This window comes from Erpetoichthys calabaricus, chromosome 1 (genome assembly GCF_900747795.2).
Source record: "Erpetoichthys calabaricus chromosome 1, fErpCal1.3, whole genome shotgun sequence".
Lineage (NCBI taxonomy): Eukaryota > Metazoa > Chordata > Cladistia > Polypteriformes > Polypteridae > Erpetoichthys > Erpetoichthys calabaricus.
The window spans coordinates 278384458-278406267 of NC_041394.2; the positions used below are offsets into that span (position 1 = coordinate 278384458).

Here is a 21810-nt window from a genome sequence, read left to right on the forward strand (position 1 = left end):
TGTATCACACTCACTAGTAGACTGATCTAATGTGTGCTGGAGATCACAGTTGGATGAGGCCAAAAGGATACCATTAAGTACAAAAAGCAGACATTCAATGATTATGTCCCCAAAAAGGACACCCTTCAAATCTTGGCTGCACATGGAAGAGCCAAATATAACATACTGAAACAATGACTGGTGCTTCCCCCCCATGTACAGCAGAAGAAAGGCATCTGGGACTGCAGCTTGTCAGAGACCAGACAAAGTAAGTGGCAAAAAAAGAAGGATGAGCAGCTGAAGAGGGTGGGAGCTTCAGGACAAATTCAGGAGCTACAGTATTCAATGTGTATTTCAGAACAGGTAATCCACGTAAAGGTAAGCGTGTTTGAACCCGCACAGTAATTGGATGGGAGACCATCTAGGATAAACTTGGGTTGCTTCTGTAAGTGTTGGTAAGGCCATTAGGGGGCACTTACTCATTGGTCTGTGTGTTAATCTCAATGCCCCAGTGCAGTGATGGGGATACTGTCCTTTGGATGAAACATAAAACTGAGGACCTGACTATCTGTGGTCATAAACAATCTCTAGCCATTTTTTCAAAGAATGTTGACCATCACAGACCTGTTCATTATACCCCCCTTAATCATCCCGTAATTGCTTGTCTCTCTCATCACTAGCTAATGTGTGAAGAGTGGGCTGCCACAAAATGACTGCCGTTGCAACACTCAGGTTGAAGTGGTTCCCCACACTGTGTAAAGTGCTTTGAGCAGTTAGAAAAGCACAATATAAATGAAATTAGTCATCATTATAGGAGGAACGTAATAGAGGACAATAGAGAGCGGAAAACAGTGCAAGTTAGAGCAGTGAGTGAAGCTGTATGCGGTTATGATTTTCTTGTTTTTATGGTGTGCATGGGACTTTAACATCAGGTTGACAAGAGGGAAATACTGGTAGGGACTGCATTGAATTAATAAAGCAAGGTACTCCAGCATCCACCAAAATGCTTATGTGGTGTCCTGTGAGGTTTCTTTATGGGATGCTACAATATGATACTAGACAAATGGATCTGTAAAGTCCTACATGCACGTTAAATTCTTCATATTAGTGCAGAGTACTTTACTTGGACACATCCTTCTCTCCCTTTCTGTAAACACTTGGTGATAAACATTATGGATGTTTTTGAGAATTTCAAACATCTGAAATGAATCCCCATGTAGCCTTCTCCACTTAACACTAAAGGTTTTTTTATTCCCCTAGTTTGTCAGAGTAGGACAGTTTTTTTTTTTGTCCACAGTTTCATGTGGGTGCTGTATTCTTTGTTGCCTCTATTGCTGCTATCCACAAAATATTTTAGATGTGATTTTAGTATTGCATATTGAGTCTCTTGATGTCTCATGTTGTCTCTTGATTTGTTTTCAGTGTGCTCAATATAACCTAACATTTTATTTGCTGATTAATCGCTTCTGCAGACTGTCTTCGAGAATTGTCACTGTAAACCCTAAAATACTTTACAGCATTTATTCCTGCATTTATCTAATTCTTAACTATTTTCCCTAACGTTCCTTTTACCTTTATGTGTTATTTTCCAACTGCTTGGTTTATTTTGAAGCTTCCCCAGGTCTAGTTGAATTATGCTTGCTGCCTCCACGTATTTGATATTCCTACATGCTTGGTGTCATTTTCTTGCCAAGGGTAACCTAGCAACATCCTGTAACTTTAAGAATTTTTGATAAAGCCCCTCCAATTTAATCTGGTGGGTATCCCCAAACCCCAAACTTTTCTTTTACACAGCTTTTAACAAATACAAATATCCACCCCCAACTATTGCAGAAATATCAGTTTTAAGGTAAATCTTTAACAAATTAACATCTTACTTACTGCGAGGCAAAGAGGAACCTTTTGCTTTTCATACATATGGTAATTTACAATAATGTACACGATAAGCGGAGCGGAGAATCTGCATAGGCCCGCGAGAAAGAGAGGAAGAAAGAAAGAGGGAAGAGACAGACTGACACACTCGATCAGTAGTCGGCTGGGTGCGCGCATATGTGTGCTTGTGCTCGATAGGCGGTGTGGCGCAATCTCCTCCCCGAAACAGAGCGGACAAGTTTGTCAGAAGTTGCTCCAGCACAGGAAGACGTCAAGTGAACGATGTTCGTGTTTTATTCCAGAGAGCAGTCGCAACGCAGTGTCTCCTAGAAAAAGTTGTGTTTTTTGGGCCATTTTAGCTCACACCCGCAGGACTTTGCAGCGGCTCTGGCGCAGACTGTTGAACGGACAAATAGTGCATTTGGCAGTACTCGGGCACCGTGTGCTCTCTGTGAAAGCCTGCGCCCGTCACAGCTCCAGGAATGCAAAGAAGGGAGTGAGAGTCAGAAGATGTACGAATAAAAAATGTCTGAGCAACGCTCCAGTTTTCTTCACATCGGGGATATTGTTTCCCTGTACGCGGAAGGAACAGTAAATGGATTTATTAGCACGCTGGGGTAAGTTTGAAAGTGATTTTCTGGAGTGGATTTTGCTACCTGCGTTACACGTAATATAAGTAATAAATCGCAGATGTTGTTATCGACTTGTGCACACATGGCAAGAAAGCTCGATAGTCCGTCGCAGATTCACAAATGTAGGAAGTGAGCAGCGTAAGAAGGTAGCTAAATAAAGGGCCCGTGGAGCCAAAGTAACGAGTTCAAAGCATGACTTTCTGTTTTCTGGAGGTGTGGGTAAGGGCAGCGCTTAGCTCACAGGCTACACGTGAAAGATTTATTGCATCTAACTGTCCAGCCTGCTTTTGAGGTACTAGTTTGCATATGCAAACACTAAACAACACAGGAAAAAGTGTCGGTGGCCTTCCGCAAGAAATGTTTTATTTGATAAAGTCACTGTTACGGACAAAACATTCTTTTCCAGTGCGAGTCTGACAAGATCTTGGCAGCCACTTTTGTCGGTTTAAGCGTTACATTTTATACTTTTTTATTACACGTTCGTATTTTGGTTAGTACCAGTGAACAAACGGTGTCATATCTGCCGATGGCAGGAATTGAATGTCAAGGTGTAGGTCCTCACACCGCGAATTTCTTCAGCCTTTCGAATGTCTTGACTTAGGTATCTTTTCTTTGTTTTTAATAAACGTAGGTTTTATAACATTTTTTGAGTTTATGATGTTGATAGTGAACTGCTTAATAAGTGTGTCCGAACGTAGACTTTAAAATTCAAGCGATATCTGCCCATATTATTATGCCTAACAATCTCCCTCAGCCTTTCCTTAAGTAACAGTATTGATCCTTCTCTATTGCGTATTCAGAACCGAGTCACTAGGCATTTCGTAATTTGATACGTTACTTGTGGGTTGGAATAACATTATGTCTTAGATTTGTAATCGGTTTTTAGTGCGTGATGTGTGGCACTCAAGTGAAATAAACCGTAGATGCTATTTTGAGGGAAATTGCAAAATTGGGTCCAGCAATGTAAAGCGCTAATGTCTCCCATGCACCCAGTGGTAGCCGAATAGGCTCTGCCAAACCATGACAGCAAACTTGAATAAGTTAGTTTGAGAGCCATGTGTTGTTGTTGTTTATTAATTATCCACCAGTCCCTTCATTTTTAAGGGTTCACAGCAACCATCAGGCACAAGGCAGGATCGAATTCGAGTCCATTCGCAGAATGAGCACACACAAAGTATACACATGTCTGACGATTCCATTACAGTTGTCACTGTCTGTGTGGGGTTTTGTCTGGTTATCCTGGCCTGCCCCTCTAAGATTTATAGATTACTTTGTTTACCTAATTTACCCAGTGATGCACTAACACATTCCTGACTTGCAGTTGATACTATTGGGATTGGCACCAGTCCCTTGGAACATACAAAATGGACTAAAGTGGTTGGGGAAATAAGTGTATAGGTTCAATAAACGGATGGTGTGGTAAAGTATAATGAAATAATCACTTCTTGAACATTGTGTTGTGGGAAGAATTTTTTTTTTTTTCAGACATGGCATCATTAGCAACCATATGTATATTTCAAGTTCTTCCTTTGTGTTTATTTTGACAGCCTTTTGCACTGCATGCAACAAAACTTGGTGATGTGAGCAATTCACAGTAGAGTAGCAAAACAGTGCCAGAAATAACCATGTCATGCCATCCTTTTAAAAGACTAACCCACCCAAAAATATATATATATTTTTTGTTCCTTACCACATGTACTTCTGGTGGTGGCGGCCAAGAAAAAATTGTAATCTCAAATTTTCATGGAGAAAGGACATAACATTTCTGAAAGAACAGGACAATGGCAAACAATATGAAAAATATCCATGGAAAATAGGAAATAAAAAAAAAATCTCATGTTACTCCCGTCATAAAATCCACATGTCATTTATCCAGTCAAATTCTCAAAAAGTGCAAAACGCATGCCTTTTTTGCTAGAATCGTGTAAAAGACTTTTTGAGCTGAAGGCAGGACTAATGACCTACAAATGAGGGTCAAGTTAAGATGCAGTTTTTATATTTTTTAAACAGTAGTTATCTTTAAGCCAGTAATACCTTTAAATATGCAGTACATGGTGTTTATCATTTCATAAAGTATATGCACAAGACAAAAGACTTGCATAAATCCTCATGGTTTAAGTTTTAATGTAAAAGGTTCATCAGATATTCTTTGTGGTGTGTGTTTGTATCATAAAATTGTAAAATGTCTTGTATTTATGGTTGTCATTAATATTAATCAACACTGACATATAATGCTTTTAATAGTGAGCAAATACAACTTTGATGATTAATGAATATTTTCTGAATTCAAAATATGACTAACATTTAAAGTCTAAGTCCAAAAATATTTCATTTTGATTTTTTTTTATCCATGATGAAGAAAGAAGAAACCATGATAAAATCACTCCTAGTTACAAAAGCTTATGTATGATAGTCTGTTTGTATAATTTAACTTTGTGATTAGTTTTTAATTGACTTTGTATTGTATAAACTCCATACATTTTAATTTGCAGCTGGTAAATGATTTGCAGCAGTAAAGCACACATCTCTGTTGACTTATGAAATGTCATCATATCCATTTTTGTTCTTTGCTTCTCAGTTTGCCTTAAAATCACTGTATGAAGCAGACTTCTGAGTAAATAGGAGATGTTGCTAGTGTTTGCCTGGTGATCACATACCACTCTGCTTCTTGCATACAATGCATTTGTGGCTGCTAAACATTTGGAAGGTGAATTTTTTTTCAGCCATGTGTGCACACTTTGCCCCTTGTCTAATTGTGTGTTTTATGCATTAAATTTGTAATTTACTGGAGGTTTATTTCCTTCTGAATAACGAGCAGTAATCTACAATACAGTTGTGTCGATTTGGAGCTGACCAAGTTGATGCTATTCGTACTTAAGGCAAATGTGCCATCTAATTTTTCTGGTGGTGGTAAAAATAATATATGATCTGGTACTTTCCTTTTAGACCGATTTGTTCAGTCCCATTACACTACCCATATGCTAGCTTTTGCCGTGGATTATTGAACTATCAAATACAGTGACGCACCAAAAAATGAACAAGTTTTCCCCGTGATATAATTAACACCATTAAACATAACCATGTGAATGAAGAGCTATGGGTGGGAGTGATAGGTAGTTTTGATGTCCCCAATAAAGTATTGACTCAAAACATGAATGATGAACCGTTTCCTGTGGAGCACTACTCTGCAGGGCAGGAGTGAGCTGCATGATAACAGCTAAGTGGTAGTTCAGAAGTGCTGCACAGCACCATGAAAAAAAGGTCTTTTGGATGTTAAAGGAAATACATTGTGTGTAAGAAGAGCTAATGAATCATTTAAATGAATATACTCCACCAATAATGATATATTTACCCCATGTAGTTTGAAGATGTTGCTGAAAAAAAAATGTAAACTCATTTTTTGGTGACCCATTCTGTCCAGCAGCAGATGATGTGGAAAACGTTCATGGGGGGAAAAAAGTAATGTCACTCATGTCACACAATCCACATGTCAGTTATTCATTCATATGCTCAAAACATGCAAGATACATGCATTTTTAGCTAAAATATTATTAATACTTCCAAAAGGCTTGGTTTGCAAGATAAACCTGAAAGATGCATTCCCATAGTACTGTGCGTTTGAATTAAAGACAGGACTCTTGACCTGCAGTAAGAATGAAGGGAAGAGGTGGAACTATGTTGTAAATCAGTTCTGGCTGTAAGTTTTGCTAATGAAGATAAGGTAACCATTCAAAATTATGAAAATGTGTATCGTGGAAATGAATTGCAGTAACAGATCAGTAAAATACTGCAGCTTTACATAACACTTCTGGAGTAACTTAATGCCAGAAATTAGTTCAGATAAAACAATTAACCATTCTTTTATAATCGAATGTCAGCTTTTTACATTTGAGTAAGACCCTTTTTTTTAATTCAAATTAGGGTTAGGATATAAAACTTTTATGAATAGTGTATTCCTTTAATCCAGTGTTTCTTAAAGTATGGGTTGAATGGGTCACGTGATGTCTGAACTTGGGTTATGCTGAGTTGTAAATTAGCTCAGTACTGATTTAGAAATTTGTGGTAATTTGCAGAATGCCTTGCCTTCCAGACAAAGATATTGGTGATTCTCCAATGGTGGAAAATGTGCTTGGTGGATTCTCAAAGAGGGATGGATCCCCTGGGTGATGCTACTCAGTGATTACGGATGCAAAAGAGGCAAAATTCTGTCATGATTTAAAAAAAAAAAAACTTTAAGAAGCACTGCTTTAATTAATAAATAGGTATCTGTAGTTTTTCAGATTATTCTTTTTGACCAAAAGGAAGGAAAATAGTTTCTAGGTAGTTATGGATGTTTTAGTGCCATCACAATTCGAAAATAAGTCATGCTAGTTTTATGGTAGATTGGTAACATTACTCGATTGTGCATACAGTGGTATAGGGACACAGTAATTACCCATTGCCCAATTTTGTTTTACATTACACAGTTTCATCTCTCTTCCATATAGTTAATATCCTGGTTATACTTAAGTATGCAGGGACTGTGCATACTTGGTTTTTGGAGTTCTGGATAAAGATTTCTAGAGCTATATAGGAACTTTGGAAAAACTTTCAGTGTTTAACTACATTTATTGTTCGAGCTGTATTGGCTATGCTTTAACAATGTACAATGTGAGTAGAATTTTGCTAAAATAAGTTGTTTGAAAAATAGTAACCGTTTTATCTTGAGCACTTGTAGTTTTGACATTCCCCCTAGGAAAGTCACAATACCAGAATTTTAGTATTTGATACCAGTACTTGATGCCTTTCAATGCAAAAACTGAAATCCCATTCAATGGCTTTTTATTAAAGTACATCCATTATTGAAGTGAAGAAACAATATTGTGCCTTTTGTAATACAGTATAAAATATATAAATACTAATAGTTAAAACAACTTTAAAATACTGGTATGTCCAAGTAGTTACCCAACCACCACTTAAGTAAGCCAATATTTACATTAATAACTATCAAAGTGCAATGCAAGGCTTGAATTTTAATGTGTGGCATAGATGGGGATCCCCATAGGCAGTGTAACAACAAATGGGATTTATAATCTAGTGTGAATTTCAGCATAGGGTCTCTGTATAAATAAATATGTCACAAACTACCTGGTTGATCTCGGCATATGCACATTCCAAATTTATTCTGTTTTCTGTCCAGTAACGAAAGCCTACTGCTTAAAATTTATATTAAATATAAAAGTTAAAACATTGTTATACATGTTCTGTTGAATTAACTTTTATTTCGCTAAATTTCAGATATTTCTGTTTAAACCAGCTTCTTAAAGTTGTTTTTGTAATATGTTTTTAGCTACAGTCTGGTTTGTCAGTGAGCCAATCAGTTAGGTTTGTAATATTTGCTATTGTAAGATTTACATTTGAAAAATTAGCTGGTTAAAAATATTACTAAAGATTAATATTTAACCGATTAGTCAAATTAATACAAATTTCAAATGTCAGAAACCCTAATTTTCCAAATCTGTCCTTCTATTGTTTGTTTTTTTTAACTCGTTTGTCCCAACTTTAAACCTTCCTGTTCTCAAATTAGACTTGTCAGTTTTTTGTGAATCCTTTATTTCAGAAGTCCTGTTAAACAGAGAGAGATCACCTTTATTTTGATGTTTTTCAAGGTTTCTCAGACTTTATTTCTTATGCCTTTGAGCAAATCCAGAATTTGAACCATCGGACTAGACACTTATGTCTGAGACAAAGTGTCATCTTTGGGTTTAGGATCAACTCTCCTCTGTTTTCCCTTAAATCTGCTTGTTTCGAACAATGCATGATACTGTAATTTAATCAATTAGAGCAACACATTATTCATTGCTAGAATATGTACTGTAAATGTTTTTGTTTTTCTAAGGAATAGATTCAGATTGCAATTGCATTGAATAGTTAAACAGTTGCTGTAGCATGTTGTTGCTTACTCTGATCATTATGAAACATACAGAGTGTTGCTGTATGCTTATCTTAAAGTAGCTGAGTAGTGCTTTATCTCTATATGACACCTTAAAACTATAAAGTGTTAAAAGGTCCAAATGAGTGTATTTGTGATACTTATGAAGAAAACAGTGGAAACTGGCTTAGTTTTAGGGCATTATATCATTATATTGTAATGTACTGTAATTGTGGGGAATGTTACTATTTCTCTGACCTCCTTCTCATTCACACACATGTATTCTGTGTTGTTCCTACTGACCTTCATTCCTCTCCCCTCTAGAGCATATTTTCACCTCTCCTGAGTCCCCTCGACCTGCTCCCAATTCTTACTACAGATCAAAATATCATCAGCAAACATCCTAGTCCATGGGGACTCCTGTCTAATCTTGCCTGTAAATCTGTCCATCACCATTGCAAATAGGAAAGGGCTCAGAGCTATCCCTAATGTAATACCACTTCTACCTTAAATGTATCCATCACTCCTACCGCAGACCTCACCTCTGTCACACTTTTCTTACATATCCTGTATCACTCTTGCATACTTGTCTTCCACTCCCAGCTTCCTCATACAGTACCGCAACTCCTCTAAAGGCACCCTGTCATATGTTTTTTCTAAGTCCACAGACACACAATGCAAGTCCGTCAGGCCTTCTCTACACTTCTTCATCAACTATGCTATATACTGTATACGCTGCCATTCTTTTATTATATTCTGTAAGTGCCTTGAGCATGGGAAAGGCGCTATATAAATAAAATGTATTGTTATTATTATTATTATTAACTCCCACAGAGCAAACATTGCATCTGTGGTGCTCTTTCCCAGCATGAAACCATACTGCTGCCCACTAATCATCTCCTCACCTCTTAACCTAGCTTCTACTACTCTTTCCCTTAACTTCATGCTGTGGCTCATCAATTTTATCCCTCTGTAGTTACTACAGTTCTGCATATCTCCCTTATTCTTAAAAATCAATACCAGTATACTTCTACTCCATTCCTCAGTCATTCTAACATTTTTCAAGATTGCATTAAACAATCTGGTTAAAAACTCCACTGCCATCTCTCCTAAACACCTCCATTCTTCCACAGGTATATCATCTGGACCAACAGCCTTTCCATTCTTCATCCTCTTCATAGCTGTCCTTACTTCCATCTTGCTAATCCATTGCACTTCCTGATTCATCTAGCCTTGTCTCTCTCTTCATTCATTCATCAGCCTCTCAAAGTACTCTTTCCATCTGCTTAACACATACTCCTGCATGTGTCTGATTATCCCACTTCTTCTTCGACAACCTCTTCCTCTGTATACTCTGCTGTACTTCCCCATTCCGCCACCAGGTTTACTTATCCACCTTCCTCTGTCCACATGTCACAGTAAGCACCCTTCTAGCTGTCATCCTTACTAGTCCTGCTGTAGTTGCCCTGCTATCTTGCAACTTTTCACTGCCACCCAGTGCCTGTCTTACCTCCTTTCTGAACTCAACCTTGCAGTCTTCCTCCTCTCCTCCTCTTCTTGATATCCAATGTTATCCTACAGACCACCATCCTATGCTACCTAACTATTCTTTCCCCTGCCACCACCCTGCAGTCTCCTTCAGACTGTTCCTCCTGCATAGGATATGACCTACCTGTGTGCATCTTCCCCAATTCTTGTTTGTCACCCGTGTTCATCCATCCTTTTCGCAAAATCCACTACCATCTGACCTTCTGCATTCCTTTCCTTGACACCATACCTACCCATCACCTCCTCATCTCCTCTGTTCCTTTTACCAGCATGTCCATTGAAATCTGCTCCAATCACCATTCTCCACCAATTCATCCAGTTCACTCCAGAAGTCGTCTTTCTCATCCATCACACACCCAACTTGCGGAGCATATGCACTAACAACATTCATCATTACACCTTCAGTTTCCAGATTTGTAATCATCACTTTGTCCAACACTCTTTTCACCTCCTAATCACTCTTAACATACTGTTCCTTCAGAATAACCCCTACTCCATTTCTCCTCCCAACCACACCATGGTAGAAAAATTTGAATCTGCCTTTCGATACACCTGGCTTTACTCCCCTTCCATCTGGTCTCTTGCAAGCACATATCAACCTTCCTTCTCTCCATCATATCGGCTAACTCTCTTCCCTTACCAGTCATACTACCAGCATTTAAAGTTCCTACCTCACTTCGGCTCACTTTATCTTCTGCTTCTCCACCTGCCTCTGGACATGCTTCCCCGCCCTCTTCTTCTGCCAACAGCAGCCCAGTTACACCCAGCACCCTGCTGGCAATCTGTGCTGATGGTGGCCGTTGTTAACCTGGGACTCGACTGAACCAGTATGGAAAACTATTGTTGTCCTTATAATGATCTGACAAAATTTTACATCGGACACCCTTCCTGAGGTAACCCTCCCCAATTATCCGGGCTTGGGACCGGCATGAAGAAACATACTGGTTTGTGTATCCCCTATGTTTTTATATATTGTAAACAGAGTGCAGTTGTGTGCTAGCTTCATAAAACTGTGCGAACTCTGCTCTCCCATTTATTTTGAGGTTCTTCTGTGCATATGGGTTTGCAATCAGCCACAACATTTAAATCACATGTCTATTGTTGCATAGGTCCCCGTCATGCTGCCCAAACAGCTCTGACCTGTTGAGGCATGGACTCCAAAAGACCTCTGACGGTGTCCTGTGGTATCTGGCACCAAGATGTTAGCAGCAGGTCCTTTAAATCCTGAAAGTTGCCTCCATGGATTGGACTAGTTTTTCCAGCACATTCCACAGATTCTCGATCGGATTGAGATCTGAGGAATTTAGAGGCCACGTCAACACCTTGAACTCCTTTCTGAAAAATGTTTGCAGTGTGGTAGGGAGCTTTTTCCTGCTGAATGAGGCCACTGCTATTGGGGAATACCATTCCATGAAGGGGTGTATGTGGTCTGCAACAGTCTTTAGGTAGGTGGTATGTATTAATGCAACATCCAACATGAATGCAAGAGCATTACACTTGGCAGTTTTTCCTGCTTCTATCACATCACCTTCAGGAACTGTCTGTTCACTTGTTGCCTTCTACAGTATATCCCATCCCTTGACAGACGCCATTGTAATCAGATAATCAGTGTTACTCACTTCCACTGTCAGTGGTTTTAATGTTGTGGCTGAGTATATTGACTGTGTATATTCTATTGGATTTTATTGGTTTTCACTGCACAAATTTGGAAAACTTCAGCATGATGTGGGAATGATTTTTGGTTTTCAATTATATTTTTTGAGGCACATTGACTGTGAAAAATATTTCTGCTGCAGACTGGCACTAAGTTTTCTCTTTGCAGGAACAGTGATACAATGATATGCTCAAAGTACTAACAGTCATAGTTTTTTTTTTTTTTTTGTTTTGTTTATGCAGTCTCATTTTGCTGCCAGTATTAAAAAAGGGCAGTTCTTTAAAGGTGGTGTTTGTTTTGAACCTGCTCCTCCTAGCATATGATAACTAGCAAAATACCCGCACTTTGCAGCGGCGAAGTACTGCCTTAAAATTTTTATTAAGAAGACTAGGGGGCTCTGCCCCCTGCTCGCTTCGCTCGCCAACCCCTGTGTTTGGTTAATCCATGCATCATCCAACCTGCTATATCCTAACTACAGGGTCACTGGGGTCTACTGGAGCCAATCCCAGCCAATACAGGGTGCAAGGCAGGAAACAAACCCCGGGCAGGGCGCTAGCCAATCGCAGGGCTTGCATACACACACCAAGCACACACTAGGGACAATTTAGGACTGTTTTTGGACTGTGGGAAGAAGCACCCGGAGGAAAGCCACGCAGACATGGGGAGAACATGCACACTCCACGCAGGGAGGACCAGGGAAGTGAACCCAGGTCTCCTAACTGCGAGGCAGCAGCGCTACCCACTGCACCACCGTGCCGCTGTTTGGTTAATCGGATATACAATTTTAAAAGCTTTTTTTTTTTTTAGAATTGTTTCAGTTTCATTAGTTGCACTTTTTACTTTAAAGGTTTAATAAAAACAATATATGGAATTACCTTTTCTTCAAGATCGCATTGAATTTTGAATCCGTTTTTGGAGATACATTGTGACAACACAACGTATAAATCGCCCGTGAGTGAATATTGTTTCTGTTTCTCTAATAAATAATCCGAAGTTTTCTAATGGTTGTCCCTTTGATTTGTTAATTGTCATAGCAAAAGCTATTCTTATGGTAATCTGTAAACATTTTAATACGAATGGCATATCACGATTTCCCTTGGTGTCTAATGTTATTCGTGAAATATATACATCACCTTACTTGTCGCGTGTTAAAATTTGCATCGCTTCTCCATCATCATAAATATACACCTGACCGAATTGTGTATTCTTTGAAATTAAACTTGTCGTTGCTTTAACTGTTGTGGGACGACCTTGCTTTGTCCTGCTATTTTTTCAATTACATATGGCTTTGATGATTAATCACCTTTTGTTTGCGCTAATGAGATCTTTATTATCTTTTTTTTTTTTTTGATACTGCAGCGACTGAAGTAATAAAGTGTCACAAACGTTTTACTTGAACAATCGCCGACTTCGTAACCCCAAACACAACTGTCTAGCACAGGGGTGTGCAAAGCCATTCCTGGAGGGCCGCAGTGGCCGCGGGTTTTTATTCCAACCCAGTTGTTTAATTAGAAAACAATCCTTGCCAATAATTACATTTCATGGCTTTTTAGTGCTTTAACTCTGCTATGTCAAGTCATTCTCAAATCCTAGATTTTTTTTTCCATTCTAAAGATATCCAAATATTTTGAAGTGTAAAACGGATGGGTAATTCTCAATCCTTGACTTTTTTGTCTTCTCTTTCCTTCCAAGTATTTAATTAAACCAAATAGTGCATGATAAATACACACAGGCGTAAAGGGTAACAAGCAAAATGGATAACTGCTGGTTTCTTTTGTCATTTGCATCTTATTGCTAATAAGGAGCAATTAAAAACCAAGAATGCAGCTGTTTAAGACTTAAATAAGCAATAAGGGTTCAAAATCTTAACGAGGGAGATAACTAAAATGAAGCAGAAGTGTTTCTAGAGCAATTAGTGCTTCTTATTAAGCAATTGGGTTGGAACAAAAGCCTGCAGCCACTGCGGCCCTCCAGGAATGACTTTGCACATCCCTGGTCTAGCACCCTCTCCGACCCCTCCTCCCCCATGTCTCGCCTCCCCCTTACCGCATCAATCAGTACCCCGCTATCAGTCTTCCATGCTGTACTCCGCCCCCCTCAATCGGACCTATCCGTCACTTAAAACAAAAAAGGCTTCAACCTAGGGGTGGGCGGTATGACCAAAATTCTATATCACGGTATTTTTCTAAATTATCCCGGTTTCACGGTATTCGACGGTATTTTTTTCCCCGTGCATGAGTGGATGTTAACCACATTTTCCACTGCAATTACTGCAGTAGACTGGCTAAGAATAACCTGTCAGACTGTTATGAGAATTGTACATTGTATAAAAAAACATTTTAATGTACACACAAGTATTAATACAGGTTTGCATGGACCCATAAAGTGATAGTTTTCAAGGGGGTGACACTGATGAAGAGAAGGAATCACATTTCATGACAGTTGCAGTCAAAATATAGAACCTTTTTATTGAACAAATTTTGCAAAAACTTAAACTATGATTTTGACAACATGTTTTCAACCATCCAAAGAGGCATTTAGACATAGTAAAATATCCAGAGGTGCTTGTCAAAACTTGTATTGCACTGAACATGTCTTAGAAAAGTAATAAATAGTAAATATTTTTTGTGAACCAACTACACTTTGTTAATGTTAACTATCTCTGTCCACTGACACGTTGAAGTGACTTTTTCAACAACTTTACCATCAATAAACTGCGTAATATTTAAACAAATAATAACAATAAAATAAATAATAGTATTATTACTGATAGCTGCACTATTACTTCAAGCCCAGGTGCATTACACAGTATTCACCAAATTAAAATAAAATAAAACAAGTACAACTTTGTGATGACATCCTTACCAACTGTACCATCATTTAGGCAAACTTCATTAATATGGACCTTGCTTCAAGCTAAGCTATATACATAAATAAAATAACTGCAACTTGCATTTACTGTATAATGCTATTTGTGGTATAGCCCTATGGAAATGCATTAGGGCCACGGTGAAGAATAAAAAATACAGTAAAGAGGGAAGAAAAAAAACAAACTACCGGTATATGTCAAGAATAAAGTCGACATGCTGACTTTATTCTCAACATTTCCACTTTAATTTTGACGCTTATGTCAAGATTAAAGTCAACATTTCCACTTTATTTTCATAGTTTACTTCATAATTAAAGTAGAATGTCATAAACTAAACTTCATCCTAAAATCAATGTTTAATTTACTTGATTTTCTCAAACCCCATCATAAGTTAATGCAGCACATTAAATGCTTTGTGTTGTGTTCCCCGACCCAGTTGTTAATCACTATGCTTCTTAAACCGACTTCCTATGCACTAAGAGGAGGCAGCAATCACCGCACAGAATCCATTCATTTCATGGTATTCCTGCTCTCTAAAAATTTAGAATGCTAAGATAAATACTTGATATCATTTTCTTGATGAAATGCATTAAAGCAGGTATTAAATAAGCACGGTAGTGAGGCGGTAGTGCTGCTCCCTGGCAGTAAGGGGTCCCCAGGTGTAAGTTCAGTGTAAAGACCTTTATGGCAGGTGTGACGAGGCTCCAAAAAACTGGATGTATGAATAGCTATCGCACAGGTTTAACTTAAATATTGTGTAAATGTTGGGTTTGTGATCTGGTGGACGGAGACACGAACACAGAATTCAATGCATGTTCTTCTGAGCGGGCTTTCTTTATTGCACGTGTGCTGTCTCTATCTAACGTACCAAAACCCCAGTTCCTATCCATCCTTTTTCTTTCTCCACATAACCAATCACCACACGATAAACGTCTTTGTGAAATTAAAACTAGTTATAAACTTAGCCCACGGAGTGTTCAGAACTTTAAAAATATCTTCGTTATACATGTTTAATTAATCCATTCAGAGTTGCGCCCATCGAAGGATGAATACAAGCAAAACATACACTAGCAGGGTCAATATAGCACAACAAAACCCCACATCCTACATGACTTTGAAAGGAAACTGAAGCGCCGAGTAAACCCACCAGAAAAACATGCAAATGCAAGGCAGGCACGCCGCCGTGCCCCATATGATTAATGCATGCTTTAATGCATTGCACCATGAAAATTATATCAAGTATTTATCTTAGCATTCTAAATGTTCAGAGAGCAGGAAGATCATGAAGTGAATGTACTCTGTGCGGCGATTGCTGCCGGCGCCTCCTCTTAGTGCAAGAAGAAGTCAGTTTAAGAATCACTTAACACAAAGCATTTAATGTGCTATATAACTTATGACGGGGTTTGAAAACATGTCGTCACACTATTACACAATACCCAGGTACATTACACTGTATTGAAAACAAATAAAACAAGTACAACTTGGCTTGCAGTATTATACAGTAGTATAGAAACAGTATTTACACATCTGACCTTTTAAAACTAAAGTATCTCCAGGCTCTCTGTCCATTTTCACCACGCAGCATTCCTATGCTACCGCCCACTATTTGGTGGTGTAGCAGTGAAAAAGAGCCCTAGTGCAACAAATCTGTGTTTAGCGGTGTAGGAGTGAAAAAGGTCCCCACTTGAACAGTTTCCCGCTGCGCCACGTTCCGAACGTCGTTTAAGCAATTTAAACCGGTGTTGCGGTATAAGAAAAATCCATATCATAAAAAAAAATAAAAAACGGTTTTCGGTATGAACCGGTATACCGCCCAGCACTACTTCAACCTGCTGGCGAGCTGTGTGTTCTGCTTTTCGCATGTCGTTGTTTTAAGAGCTGGGAGCACATTATGCGTGTCTGCCAAAAGCAATCCAACAACTGCTTCGTTAGAGGTCTGTGGACTTATTTTAAATGATGGCTCACTGACCTATCTCGCGTGACGTTGTAAAAACAATAATTGTCCTTTATTTCCGGCCTGGGCATGGTTAAATCTCTTTCTTGCAGGATGTATAACGCTGCTCTCGTTTAAGAAATTCTAATCTTTTAATTCTGAGCCCTACTGGACGTGCTTTGTTTTCAATTCCACTTGTTCTGGGCTGATTATCCCTTTCCTTATTTTCTAAATTTGCACCTAGATTATTGTTTTTCTTTTTAGCATTTTTTCTCTCCACCGCATTTGGGTCTCTTTTCTCTGCGCTTTTCTTTAATTTTCGTTTAGTCGTCGACGTTTCAATTCTACCCTATTTATTTAATTTCTACCGTATTGACCTTGTACACTTTATATGCACTGAGAGCCATGGAGCTGTGTGTGCTGCATGACTGCCTTTACACTACTGATTTTTTTTTTTTTTTTCTGCCCATGGTCTTATCTTGTAAGTAGGGCGTGTCTTGCACCGTGGCAAGTGTCTTGGGTCTCGCGGGTCTTTAAAATTGTCTTCCGAGAGGATCACGTATCGTAGCCTTGCTTTTGCTTTGCTTTCCAGGATTTCCTTTTATAATAGAGAGAAAAGTAAACCTTTTTAAACTGAGGGAAAATATACCAATAATTATTTGTTAAGGATCTCTTTGTATACCACGTTGTCCGTTTGGCCCTCCGGTTGTAATATGACCAAGCTGTGCGCTGAGCTCTTGAGCATGCAACGTACAGTTGGCCATGTGAAAGCAATCTTGCCTCAAATCAGTGCCAACCTTTTGTAGGGTCTGTCCCTGAGACTTAATGTCTTTGCGAAGCAGAGCCTTACTGGAAATTGGAGGAGTTTGAATTGAAGTGGGTTTCATCGATAACTTCGCATCCAGCTTTTGAGAGTTTAAACATCACCAAACATAAACATCAAAGTGTCCACTACTGAAATCGTCACCTGCGAATCTAAGATGTTAAAGAGGCATTGGCGGTTGTCCAAAGGTATAAAATATTTGGCCATTTCGGTACACTTGAAAGTGACAACCAGACAATTCAGCGGCAGCCTTCAACTCACATGCAGAACCATAGGTGAAGGGCTTAAGCATTTCACTCTTATAGTGCTCGTGTGTAGTATAATTATCTCCTGTACCATCATCAGTCCACACCTTGAACCTGTCCCAGTCATTCAATACGTAAGACACAATCTTCCTCTGGATATCAAGAGTGAGCTTGATATGGCCATGCAATATGTAACACAGAGAATGGAAAAGACAGGCGCCATCTCCGGGCATGGAAACCACTCGGTAAGTGACAGTTGTTTGATCGATGGTGATCACCTCGATAGACATGTTAATGGGGGTATGGTTGGAACGATGAAGGAAATGTGTACCTGAACAATGTAAACTAAGTCTAAAATACCTACACAATAACTATAATCATAATAAACGAACAATAAAACAGCAGAGAAGCAGTGGATTAAATAAAAAGGCTGCAGTTATCATCAGGGAGATGCGAGTACCGTGGTGAAGGAAGGAAGGGAATGAAGAGACCAGAGCGACGGACGGCCTATTAGCGCACTGCATTTGTGCTTCCTTTTCATCGTCCCGGACGAAATAAAGTTGCAAAAATTTGTGTTCCTCAGTCGGCATAGGTAAAAGACTGCCAATCAAGTGATACACTTTCCCTGGACTTTAAATGAAGGCATAAAATTTCCCTCAACGATTTGGTTAGCACCAAATGACGTACTTGATTGATGATTGTACTTTCGACTGCTGTTCAAGAAATGCTCACTTTGAGGATGTTCGCCATTTAACAGGCCCTCAAGAAGGTCAGGAAGCTTATGTAAAGGAGTGAGAGAGACTTTACCATTGTTACAGCACAAACCAGGAGATTCGCGTTTCCACTTATGAGCTTGACAATACTCACAGTCAACATCCATGGATCCAGTGTGTACTGTTTTGTTGTTTTCGTATGAGGAGCTTTTCATTATTGGGATCATACCTAGGAACAGAAGCTCTATTAACTTGTGGATTTTCCTGCGAGTATTTAGTGACAGCGTAGGGATCTTGAGATAGCTACTCATGCGTTTATTTTTTTCTCGCCTCGATTACTGCAACTCACTGTATTCTGGGATTAACAAATCCTTGATACCCAGGTTACAGTTGGTCCAAAATGCTGCTGCTCGCTTTCTGGTCGGGGCAAGAAAGTATGACTCTCTTTCTCCTATGTTAGCTTCTTTACACTGGCTGCCTGTCAGTTTTCGAATTGATTTTAAAATCTTGCTGCTAGTTTTTAAATCTTTACGTGGGCTTGCTCCTGCCTATTTATCTGAACTGTGTGTTTTACATCAGCCATCCAGAGTGCTTAGATCTTCTGGTCAGCTGTCTCTGATTGTCCCTCATACCAAGTGTAAAACCAAGGGGGACAGGGCTTTTGCAGCTGCTGCGCCTCACCTGTGGAACTCTTTACCTCATCATATAAAGGAGTCATCTACAATTGAACTGTTTAAAACAAGATTAAAGACTCATTTCTATTCACTTGCATTCCGTGACCTTCAGTAATACTGATGGTTTCCTGTTTGTGATTATATAACATTACTTCTATTTTTTTATGTATATATTTTAATTCTATTTATGTTTTATGTTAATTTGTTTTGGTTTTCTTTTATTCTATTATTGTAAAGCACTTTGGCCACAGCATTACTATGTTGTTTTAAATGTGCTATATAAATAAATTGACATTGACGTGTACCTGTTGCAATGTACACACTTCTCTCTGTGCTGTGGTTACTATTACACTGAAGAGGCTGGGGGGAGCGGCGGTCTTGGAACAGAAGCTTGTCGATGTTGCATCCTCTTTTGCTTTATCCATTGCCTTTTCTTGTAAGAAGTGATGACAAAGCTCCTCTGCAAGGTGAGCAAAGAACACTCTTCTTTTCTCAGTGGCCCCCGTGCATGCCTTGCACAGTACATGTGCGTTGATCACCGTCAAGTCAAGAGTGTTATAGCGCAAACAACCGGCCACCTGTGTGCTCCTGCCGCACTGAGTAAGCTCACGACTTCTGGTGCACAATGTCAACGCAGCAGCGGGCAAAAAAGAAACGGACAAATATATGTGACATTTTGAAGAAATCATTTTATGACGTGAATAGTACCAATCAGAAAACATCGCCACACTTATGCAATATTTGAAAATGAACAGCGTCAGATCAGCTGTAAATGTATGGCATTTCTAAAAGTTAGCTTTTTTTCAGTTTTATTCTGTCACGTTAATGCTATTCCTTGCCCCCCATCCCCCCAGTCACACAGTGGCTGAAGGAGAATAAAGTGAACATCTTTGTGTGCCCCAGTCAGAGCCCAGACCTACATCCAATTGAAAATCTGTGGAAAGATTTGAAGATAGCAGTTCACCAACGCTCACCATCCAATTTAACCAAATTTGAACAGTTCTGTAAAGAAGAGTGGGCAAATATTCCTCAATCTAGATGTGCAAAGCTGATAGAGAAGTATCCCAACAGACTCAAGGCTGTCAGTAAAAAGGTGGTTCAACAAAATATTGACATTGGGGGAGTGATCCTTTCTTTATCTCAGTATGTCTTGTTTTTGATATTTTTTTATAATTTTTCTGAACTGTAACTGTGATATCTTTCACTTGGATGTTCTAGGTTGCATTGAGTAAGTAAAGCTTTGAAGAAATATTTTTATGTTTTTATTTAAGGCTGAAAAGAAAAATAAATGGGAATATTTCAAAGGGGGTGATTCTTTTCTATACCCACTGTACATGAATTAATAGGTACAGTATTCTTTTTACCATTTATATCATTGTTTTTCTTGTAACATCTACAGAAGAGAACATTCTGTGACAAAATAAATTTGTGAGCAATTAAAAGAAAAACTGAATATTTTGTTATCTTGAAGGCCCTGCTTCTTTGTTTAAGTGGAATATTTATTAGAAGGATGTTTTTGAGTGAGTTCCATGGTGGTCATCAGGCCTATTATGTAAAAATCCAACATAATTTAACTTCATTAAGTGGAAAGAATCTACCTCATTTGAATGGTAGAAAAGAAAATAGGATACAGTCTCACTGCTATCAGTAATTATTACAGTTAATGTCAATCGAGTCCATTGCCTAAATCCGGATTATTATACATTCATAATTAATAACAAAGTCTGCTGAGGTATAGGTTGCAGCTTGAAACTTATTAAACTTGACAAGTTTGGGACAAATGTATTTTAATAAAAAAACAAAAGTAGATATTCGTATGTATTTGTAAAATTAAATAATCTGGGGCCTCATTTATAAGACTTTGTGTGTATTTTATCTTGAAAGTATGCAGAAGCCGAAAAAACAGGAAAATGTGTAGTTACTGTTTCAACAACAATAACTAAATTTATTTATATAGCACCTTTCATACAAAAGTGTAGCACAAAGTACTTTACAAGATAACAAAGAATAAGTTACAAGAAAAGAAAAAGAATTAATATTAAAGAATAAGTAACAACCAAACAAGGTAAGGTCAAATGGCAGGGAGGACACATAGAGGAAAAAAAAATCTGCAGAGGTTCCAATGTCAAAAGACTGCCCAGCCCACAAAGGGCATTCTACCTAACATAAATGTTCCTCTTTGTTTTTTTGCTTCACATTATAGGATTCTGATGAAGTTGGTTTAGTGGGCAGATGAGATACCCACGTTCATTCCATCATCTCAAGGGGCTACATGGTGCCTTGTTCAGGTGTTGGTGGCACAGATTGCCACCACAGAAGAACCGAAAAAAAACAAAACAGCAGAGAATAGTAGAAATTGCGGATCCCTGAAGAATATAATTCTATACTCATACAGTCAAACAGAAATACAACTGAAATGTGTGTGTGTGTGTGTGTATATGTATGTGTAATCTATAATAATAAAAGGCAAAGCCCTGACTGACTGACTGACTGACTGACTGACTCACTGACTCACTCATCACTAATTGTCCAACTTCCCCGTGTAGGTGGAAGGCTGAAATTTGGCAGGCTCATTCCTTACAGCTTACTTACAAAAGTTAGGCAGGTTTCATTTCAAAATTATACGCGTAATGGTCATAACTGGAACCTCTTTTTTGTCCATATACTGTAATGGAAGGCAGCAAGATGGCCGTAGGAGACTGAGTTGCGTGTCGCGTCATCACGCCTCCCACGTAATCACGTGAACTGACTGTGAACTCAGTACGTAGAAAAGAAGGAGGAGCCCCAAAGAGCGCTGAAGAAAACACTCATTACACAATTGACAAGGCAGCGAAACAATAAGAAGCGAGTGAGTGACGCATACAAGCATCTTCATAAGACACGAGGTATAAAAAAGCACGGTGTAAACCGTAAGTCTAAATTTACTTTATAGAAATGCTCCCGCTGCCGTTTGCAAT

At 38.7% G+C, this 21810-nt stretch overlaps 1 protein-coding gene across 3 annotated transcripts in view; it reads left to right on the forward strand.

Annotated features, from left to right (window-relative positions):
* Positions 1 to 2007: 2007 nt before the first annotated feature.
* itpr2 (inositol 1,4,5-trisphosphate receptor, type 2) overlaps positions 2008 to 21810 on the forward strand; it is a 1448083-nt gene continuing 1428280 nt past the window's right edge. For 2 of the 3 annotated variants that reach the window (XR_007935422.1, XM_051929945.1), the window contains exon 1: positions 2011 to 2468. Coding sequence is in view for 2 of the 3 variants with exons in the window: in XM_051929945.1 (XP_051785905.1) it covers positions 2377 to 2468 (92 nt within the window). In the remaining variant the exon portion in view is untranslated. Of the gene's footprint in view, positions 2469 to 21810 lie in introns of all 3 variants that reach the window. The other variant, XM_051929951.1, reaches the window with a different exon arrangement.